The 9,604-nt window shown below is 36.3% G+C and overlaps 1 protein-coding gene across 2 annotated transcripts; it reads left to right on the top strand.

The window, feature by feature from the left end:
- Positions 1-297: 297 nt before the first annotated feature.
- GA2 (Terpenoid cyclases/Protein prenyltransferases superfamily protein) lies at positions 298-9,246 on the top strand. Of its 2 annotated transcripts, XM_010262420.3 has the most exons (14): positions 298-541; positions 1,626-1,678; positions 1,776-2,061; positions 2,161-2,341; positions 6,264-6,481; positions 6,582-6,702; positions 6,779-6,876; positions 6,972-7,198; positions 7,331-7,443; positions 7,533-7,631; positions 7,745-7,960; positions 8,046-8,187; positions 8,273-8,518; positions 8,793-9,246. In XM_010262420.3, the coding sequence occupies exons 1-14, from the start codon at positions 472-474 to the stop codon at positions 9,159-9,161; spliced, it is 2,439 nt and encodes an 812-aa protein (XP_010260722.1). In that variant the 5' UTR covers positions 298-471; the 3' UTR covers positions 9,162-9,246. The 2 variants fall into 2 exon arrangements, with proteins under 2 accessions (XP_010260722.1, XP_010260723.1); XM_010262421.3 differs by lacking the exon at positions 298-541 and having other exon boundaries at positions 1,627-1,678; positions 1,757-2,061.
- Positions 9,247-9,604: the final 358 nt, after the last annotated feature.

Raw genomic sequence — 9,604 nt, 5'->3', positions numbered from 1 at the left:
CCGTCGTGTTTCAAGAACAAACTAACTCGGCTTCCGCCCAAAGGCTCGTGTTACTGATGAAAAAGTTTGCATTTTATTAGAGGTGGGCGAACCACTAAATCACCTTCTTCAATGATGATTAGCTTCTTAATCTTAGGCGAAGAAGATACTTTACTAATGATGATTTCAGTCGTTCAGTCGTCCTGCTAATCTGATATTATTATGACGAGTTTAAGAAAAATGCTAATTTACAGAGGAAACGGTCAGATTCACGGTGATCTTAAGTATTTAACAGGGGCGAAAATCCCAAGTTTTTTCGCGACTGACAGGATGATAGCAATGCCACTATAAATTAGTGGCTTGGTTTCTGGCTTGATTCAACGAAAAATACAGAATTGAAAGTTGAAACTCTGGATTCTCTGTTCTTCTCGTCTCCCTCCCTCCCTCACGTAAAAGCTTGTCTTCTGCAATTTCAACTCTCTCTCTACTACCATGTCTCTCATTTACCCCAACAATCTCCTCCTCAAAAAACCCCAAAGGTGGCAGAATTCGACCCTTTCAGGTTGGTCTCCGGTTTTTTGATGCTAGTGACGGTTTAGAGTAGTATATTTTCTCTTTCTTGTTTCCCTTGCTTCTTCGGTTAGGTTAGGATTACAATGTGTTTATATGGTGCCAAAGAATAGAATATGCCATAAAGCTGTATGTTGCATCTGTGTAAATGTAGTCATTTTACAGTTGGGATTTTATCATCGGAATCACCTCTCTTTCTCTGGAATGTATGTATGCATGTATGTATTTCCTAATTTTTACCACCATGTATTAATCGTTCTGCAGCTTTTACATTGTTTTCTTCTTAACAGAGCTAAGTTAAAATGTTCAGGCACGATATGGTTGTTTTTTTAGTTTGAATTAGTACTTACCGTCTTATTTTCTTTATTTTAGTTTTACTCTTAGTTCAGAACAGGTTAGAGGTATTTAAAATCCATTCAAGGTTTCTTCGTCATTGAATTTCTCTATTTGTGGTTATGATTCAGTTTGAATTATCTAGAGTCAGGTTGCTCTTATTGCATTTCAGCCTTTGAAATTGTTGGAATCTGTTTTCCTGTTTGTTTTCATGTATAGGAATTATCGGTTTTCTAGAGTATTCAGACATTTATCCCCAATTTCCCCCACTTATACTGACTCCTTTAATTAATTACTACATATCTGTGCTTTTGTTGAAAATTTCCCAAATGGCTTACAAGTTCCAATTAAAACTCAGCGATATGGCTTAGATGAATCCTGATTTTAATTTAGCTTTCGTGTTTTTGAACCTTGTCCTACTGTATTTCAGCATTTGCAATTCTTGATATCTGTTTCCTCTTCCTTTTCATGTATAAATTTAGGATACTTTACAAACAACTTTTAGTATTCATTTGTTGCACTACCTCCTCGCAATCTTTACTGTGTTTAAGCCATTGAAGCATTGATTGGTGCACTTCAATGAGCAGTTTACTTTCTACAAAACAAAAGAGCAATTTACATGTCCTATGCATTTTTTTTTTCTTTTTAAGGTTGGACTTCATTACTTTTCTGCAATATTGCCCTGATGTTGATTGACATGTTCTATCTCTTAATTCTCTGGTGGACCTTTTTTTTTTTTGCAGTTCCAGATATATATGGAACAAAAACAGGTGGTAGAGCAAGCAATGCCACTATGGTATGAATACCCATCTTTTCTGTTCCATTCCTTTTTTTTCTTTTATGTTCAAGTGCATCAAATGTATCAATCAAGCAGAAGTTGAATCATTCTGCAGTGCTCCCACCAGCCTAAGGAAAGAATCAGGGAACTGTTTACCAAGATTGAGCTTTCGGTTTCTGCATATGACACAGCTTGGGTAGCAATGGTTCCTTCTCCAAATTCCCCTCAATCTCCTTATTTCCCTGAGTGTGTAAACTGGTTGTTGGAGAATCAGTTGCCTGATGGTTCATGGTGTCTCCCTCATTCCCATCCCTTACTAATTAAGGATGCTTTGTCATCCACTTTGGCTTGTGTTCTTGCACTAAAACGATGGAACATTGGCACCAACCACATAGAAAAAGGTAGTATTTGCTGTTCTGCTTAGTTGTTCTATCCATCACTGATTTGCATTCATGTTTTGTTTGTGTTCATTCAAATTGAATTTGGTTTCTAATTGACAGGTATCCATTTTATTGTTTCCAATTTTCCCTCATCCACTGATGAGAAGCAACATGCTCCAATTGGGTTTGATATAACATTTCCTGGAATGATTGAATATGCTAGAGAGATGGGTTTGGTTCTTCCTTTAAGCTCTACAATTGCAGATGCTCTATTTCGCAAGAGAAATTTGGAATTCAGAAGGTCATTTTTTTTTGTTTCCTTGCTATTCATTTTGTCATCTTTCTCTTAAAGCAATTTCGTGATCTCAAACATCTTTTGTAATTGATATTTGGTTATCATGTTCAAAACTTTTAATTCATTTAATATAATAATTGGAGGTTCATAAAGTTCCGTATGCCCATATTTTCATCTATCCAACAGGCCGCAGTTTTCATTTGCATCTCTGCTCATAAGTTTAGGTTCATGGTCATTGCAGCAAAGTTGGTCTTTCTACCTGCTTTTTGTTCATAGGGTGTTAAGGAGAAATATTTTGAGGCTGAAGTCTAGAAGTAGATTCATCTTCTGTTTAGTACAATTCGAGCAAAGAGGCCATGTTCATCTTCTTCTCTACTCAACTCAACTGATTCTAAATACAGTCCTTTGATCTTATCACTTCAAAGGATACGTTCTTTGGTCTTCCTCTTGCTTTTTTAGAGCCTTATACTTGCGCCAGGTCACTCATTGATGCAGTCTGGATGACCAACTTTCCCTCATCTTGTCATCAATTGGAGCTACTCCAATGTTTTTTTTATATGCTCACTTTTGATTCTTTCCTTTGTAGTCTTGCAACTCAATCATCTCAACTAAAGCCATATTTTTAACCATTTTCTTTCTTGATTGCCCAGTACCATGTTCCATATAATAATGTTGGTCTTATGACTATCTTATAAAACTTCTCTTTTTGTCTTAGGGGTCGTTTGATAACAGCTGAAGTTGCTGAACTGAACAACTTATTGCTTTGTCTTTTAGTGGATAAAATAATTAAATGATAAAACATTCAATGGTATAGTAATCTATCTAACTTCAGCTTCAACCATTCATGAGCTCACAACTTCCTTAAAACCTTATTGAGTAAAAGACAAAGCAATAAGCTTTTTAGTCAGCTTCTTCAGATGTTATCTAGGGCTGTCAATGGACTGAGTTCGGATTGGGGAGAAACTTGTGCCAATAGGGAAGTGGTGGTTGGGCTGTCAATGGACTGATTTGGTTTATCTGAAGCTTCTTCCCTATTGGCAAGTTTCATTGGGACGAAAAATCTAACACAAGTTATCTACAAGGTACCATGGACCATTTCCCATCACTGAATGGGTTGGAGCAATTGCATACAAATTAACTCTTCCCCAATCCTGCCGTCTCCAGTCTGTTTTCCATGTATCAAAATTGAAAAAACATGTGGGAACTTCAACTCTCATTGCCCCAGCTCTACCAAAATTTGATGAGGATGGACAAAGCCATTCTACAACCAAGATATATCTGGGGTTATCGCTGGATCAAACAACATTAGCAACTGGAGTGAGCTTTAGTCGAATGGCAAGGACTTCCTCTAGAGGATGCAACATGGGAGGCCTGCTCGGTACTAAGACAACAGTTTCCTCACCTCATCCTCGTGGACCAGGCTGCTTCAGAGATGGGGAAGGAACTGTTAGAAACCAAGAACAAAAGGGAGTCAGTAAACCAGTTACCAAACAAGTTACTCAAGGAAAAGAGCACATGGAATAAAACCAGCTATCTCCAGTTATGCAAGATACAAGTGGAAATCTTGATTCTTGAATTCTTGAGTTGTTACAACTGTCAATTTGTACATCTATAAATAAAGGGCAAAGCAATAAGAAACATACCTTGATTCAACCCAGAAACCTCTCTCTCTCTCACTACACTCTCGAATCAGTGTCCGTGTTGGGCAGAAACCCAACAATCCCTATTTTTTTTATGAGTCCATGATTTTTTATGCAATAAGCATTTCAGGACCATCCAAGAGTCTCCTTCCATTAGTAAGTCCCTGTAATCTAACAATTTTCCCAACTTTAATCCTTGACATTGTGGTCTTTAAAGATCCCATCTATACACCATCTTCCTGGATTGCCTATGCTACTACCGTCAATATTAAACTTAATCTAATTCTTTAAGGCAGGAAATGTATTCATCAAAGGTGTATATTTTATTTTGTTCCCAGCAGAAGCATCAAACTTATGTGGTGTACCAAAAGGGCAGGTATAAGGAGACAAGAAAGATGACCTAGCTATTAAACTTGCATTACATCCTGTTCAAAAGGCCATGGATACTTGTAATCATGGCATGCCAAAGTTTGTTAGCATCAAATTGGAAATGTCACAACTATTTGTCAAGCAAATATAATTCCTTCTGCTCACATTTACTCCATTTTATTAGATGATCCTTTGTAGAACCACTAGGTTCCTAAAAGAAAGTCGTACATTATTTTCTACAATCTTTTTGCTACCAACACAAGCATTATGAAAATTGAGAGGTAATAAACCAGTAAGTTGGCAAGGATGTGTTTGCTAAGAATTATTCAAACCCCAAAGAGATATAGTCCCTCTTCTACGTGGATATTTTCTTGAAAAAGTTACAGGGTTCCAAAACTGTTTAATCTAGGGTTTCCACCTAAGTTGTCAATGATAGCTCAAAGGCCATTGAGACTTTGGGCATCCTGGAATGGAAGCATAGTTCCCTATCACCAACCCTTCCAAATATATACCTATGAAATAGCTTCTACAAAGATCCACTTTCAGGTTGGAAGTACACTCAAAGGATAATAATATCATCTGCAAATTGCAAGTAAGAGATAATAACCCTTTCTCTCTTCCTACCCTCAAACCTCTAATTAACCCCCTATCTTTGGCTCTTGAAATTTGAAATAAGGTAACTAAGGAGATTAGACACCAAAGTGAACAAGAATAGGGGGAAGGGGTTGCTTTGTCTTAAATCTTTTTTATTGTGAAGAAATCTTTTGTGGTACCATTCACCAGGATGGAATAATGGCATGATTCGAGGAACCCTTACTAAATCTTCACATTATTGCTCCTTCATACATATCCCTGTTGATATTTGTATACTTATATGAAGCCCTTTTGTTTCCCAAAGCCCATAAGATGACTTCTCTATAGATCTACTTTTTCTAAATCAATAAATACCAAGTAGAACTCACTCCTTTTTTTTGTTTTTTTAGAGGAAAAAAGGATAATTTTATTAATGAAAGCTGGGGGTGGGACATAAACCTTACCCCTTAAAGAAACAGATTAAGAGAGCACATGCTTAAAAAAACTGCTTTGAATTGGAATATAATGGGTGGTAACCTTAGTTTCTCTATTAATCTCCTATGTGGGAACATTGCTTTCATAGATAATCTCCCTTCTTGAATCCAAATTAGTTTTCTGCTAGTTCCATATCTTAATCATTACTCAATTATCCTCTCCCAAAGTTTTATAGTTTGGCTCATGCTCATATTTTGTGGGGAGAAAATCATATTTTTTTGTTTCATTAACTGTTAAGGTTTTCTCACATAGTGGATTGGAACTGACTGACATGATCTCTTTGATGCTTCTGGGTTACATCTTCCTTTTGATTCTTAATTTTGTTGAATGGATTAAATGCATCAAATATTTATTTTATCATATACAGAAAACAGGAAAATTCACATGATGATTTACTCACTATTACCTTGAGTTGGTATACAAATGTTGCAATGACATCTTAAAGTTTTAAGAGGCATAAAACTTTTAATGGTGTTTTATCCTTTTGGTGTCAATTTTGTTAACTTAAAATTTATACTCTTACCAAAAAAAGTATACTACCAGACATGCAGGTATAAGAAAACCTTTGGAATACCTTAGTATAATTACTTGCATTGGGTTAGTGGTGCCACCTGGTTTGGCCTTGGTTGACCATTTGTTAAAATTTAAATGGTCTTGGCATGAGAACCCAAGAGACCAAACCAAATGCAGTGTAAATTCTTCAAGTCGGTTACTTGATTTGCACCCTTATATTGGGTCTAGCTGCACAGTTCCAACCAGACAATTATCTATTCAAATTTGATCCATTTCCATCTTATTCATTAACCACTATTACTAAATTTTTGTGTTATCATCTTCATATGTCCATTTAGAACCTCCGAAAGCAATTCTGAAGGAAAGAAGGCCTATCTAGCTTATATTGCAGAAGGACTGCAAAATTTACAGGATTGGAAAGAGGTCATGAAATATCAAAGGAAGAATGGATCTTTATTTAATTCTCCATCTACCACAGCAGCTGCTTTTACTCACCTTCAGGATGCTAACTGCCTTGGTTATTTGAGAACTGTTTTAAAAGAATTTGGTGGTGCAGGTAAACCTCATCCATGACCCAACATTTACCTACAGTTTGTTATGTCTTTCCATAACAGTATTACAATATTAAAGTGATTCTCTTCTATTGGTATTTTCAGTTCCCACAACTTACCCTCTAGATATACACGCTCAACTCTGTATGATTGACAGTCTGATTGGGTTGGGAATTGATCGGCATTTCAGGAATGAAATTAAAAATGTTTTAGATGAAACATACAGGTAAAATTTCAAGGATTGTTTTTCTATTTTAGTTAATTCGCAGCCATTGGAGAATGCCTCATTAGCCTATAAACAGATGCTGGTTGCAGAAAGATGAAAGGATATTCTTAGACCTAGATGTTTGTGCCATGGCATTTCGGATCTTACGCACAAATGGATACAACATTGCTGCTGGTATTTAGTTTGGACTATTCAGAAATTGTATCAAAATGTTAATGAGTTCAGTTCTACTTATGCTGGAGGTTAAATAAATTTAAATTATTATGCAGATGCATTACCTCAATTTGTCGAAGAAAAACATTTCTTGGATTCACTTGGAGGACATTTGAACGATATCCATGTTGTTCTGGAGTTGTACAAAGCTTCACAGTTCATGATATTCCCTAATGAACCAGTTCTAGAGAAACACCAATTCTGGTTAAGTTGGTATCTGAAACAGGAAATATCTAAATGTCTGGAAAACAGAGATGGAGTCAGTAGGTATATTACCCAAGAGGTAATTTCTTGAGACATGTTGACATAACTGAAACTTCTCTACCTTATTGGAATTATCTTAATGTTGATCGATTTCTCTCAAGTTGTTCTATTGATACTTAACGACTTGGAGTTCCCCTTTGATCCAATTCAGGTTGATTATGCCCTTAAGTTTCCCCACTATGCTAATTTGGAACGCCTAGAGAACAGGAGAAATATGGAGCACTACAATTTAAATCACCCAAGGATTCTAAAAACATCATATAGGTATGCCTGCTACTAGTATCCAAAAGGGGCAAGCAAGTAAAAAGAAAAGCATAACCTGATTATGCAATTCATTCTTTTCCGTTTATCAGGTGCTTAAATATTCATAACATTGAATTCCTGGAACTGGCAATTGAAGACTTCAATAACTGTCAAGAGATATATCATAAAGAACTCAAAGAGCTTGAGAGGTACTAATCCATTTAGGTACCAATTTATTTAGACTGTTGTTTATAGAAAGATAATTCTGGCTGTAATTTTATAGCTAACTCCTGACTCCTGATAACCATTTCCAAATAACCAGATGGGTCAATGACAACAAATTAGATCAGTTAAAGTTTGCAAGGCAGAAGCTGACCTACTGCTACTTCTCTGCTGCGGCAACCCTTTTTTCTCCTGAGCTATCTGATGCTCGCATTTCATGGGCCAAAAATAGTCTACTCACCACTGTAGTTGACGACTTCTTTGACATTGGAGGTTCTAAAGAAGAACTAGAAAACCTTATTAAATTAGTTGAGAAGTAAGTTTTTGCTTTTATTTATTTATTTATTTGTGGATTCAAAATTTTTATTCTTTTTACAAGATGATTGTTTCATGCCTTCCAGGTGGGATGAAAATTTTGCCATTGGTCGCTGCTCTGAACAAGTTGAGATCGTATTTTCAGCAATTCACAGCACAGTTAATGAGATTGGAGACAAAGCATTCAAATGCCAAAGACGCTGTGTCACAAACCACCTAGTTGAAATTGTAAGGTTAAGCAGTAATCATCCTTCCTAGTCTCTTTGTTTGAGAAACAGTAAGATAACTTCTTTTTTCGTTTTTTAATGTGCAGTGGCTTAATTTGCTTAATTCAATGATGAGAGAGGCAGACTGGTTGAGGAACAAATCAGTGCCAACTATGGACGAATATATGGAAAATGGATATGTATCATTTGCATTAGGACCAATCGTTCTCCCAGCTCTCTATCTTGTCGGAGACACGCTTTCAGAGGAGGCTGTTAGAAGTCCAGAGTACCATAATTTGTACAAGCTCATGAGCACATGTGGCCGTCTCCTGAATGATATCCAGGGATTTGAGGTAAAGAAGTTCCTTATATCACTAGTCCAGTAGTTATTTAATTTTCTCATTTTAGGGGATGCCACTTAGTACGGTGGTAAAATCTTGGGTTGACCAATGCATAAACGTTGGTTCAAGTCTGAGAATGGTCACTCCATTCTCAAAATGCAGGAGGCTAGGTCCATCTCCAGTCCACCTCTTCCAAGAGTCGGGATATCCAGGGCCATCACTGGGTATTGGCCTTTCTGGTTGGTTTGTGGTTTGCTCATTTTGCTAAAATTTGTGTATCTTGCAGAGGGAAGGAAAGCAGGGAAAATTGAACGGTGTATCATTGCAAATGATTCATGGGAGTGGTGTTGTCAAAGAGGAGCAGGTTATCAGAGAAATGAGAAGCTTGATTGAAAATACTAGGAAGGAACTTCTTGGATTAGTATTACAAACAAATGGAAGTTTGGTTCCAAGAGCTTGCAAGGATTTGTTTTGGAAGATGAGCAAAGTATTGCACCTATTTTACTCCAAGAATGATGGGTTCACATCTCCACATGATATGATGCGTTATGTGAATGAAGTTATTTATGAACCCTTTGATCCCCTTAGATTAGAAAAGATGAAAATTTCTGAAGTAGCTGCAGAAGAATGCACTGGCCTTTTATCTTCCATGTAATTGTCTTATTTGAAGATATATTTTCAGATATTGTATTGGTCCTATTGGATAATAACTCCATAAGAAACCAAAAGATGCATGGAAATCCTATATAGTCTCAACTCTCAAGTAGCATGATCTTGCACGTATTTTTTTTTATTAACCCCAAAATTTATTCCCAGTGGGTACTAACTTGACACTACCCCCAAAGTTCAGGGTACTAGAGTGGAATTTTCCCTAAATTTTATTAAGGCTCAGTTTGGAAAAAGTACAAATACAAATATGTACAGTGCAAATACATACAAAATAATATAGAATACAATGTTTTGCAGTCTACATATTTGTATTTGCACTCCTTCCAAACTGAGCTGAAAACACAAATTCAAATGGTGTGGGATTCAACTAATTGAAATTTTACCTAATAAGTTGAAAATACTTTTAAACATTACTTTCTTAACATAGTT

This window comes from Nelumbo nucifera, chromosome 7, assembly GCF_055504915.1.
Source record: "Nelumbo nucifera cultivar China Antique chromosome 7, China Antique-T2T, whole genome shotgun sequence".
Taxonomy (NCBI): domain Eukaryota; kingdom Viridiplantae; phylum Streptophyta; class Magnoliopsida; order Proteales; family Nelumbonaceae; genus Nelumbo; species Nelumbo nucifera.
This window is presented reverse-complemented; position numbering and strand designations above follow the sequence as displayed.

Excerpts from the sequence above, each read along its gene's own strand:
- GA2 (XM_010262420.3), top strand. The coding sequence starts at position 472 with ATGTCTCTCATTTACCCCAACAATCTCCTCCTCAAAAAACCCCAAAGG. Across the intron at positions 7,199-7,330 it reads GTAGGTATATTACCCAAGAG|GTTGATTATGCCCTTAAGTT; the intron begins GTAATTTCTTGA and ends GATCCAATTCAG. Across the intron at positions 8,188-8,272 it reads CAAACCACCTAGTTGAAATT|TGGCTTAATTTGCTTAATTC; the intron begins GTAAGGTTAAGC and ends TTTAATGTGCAG.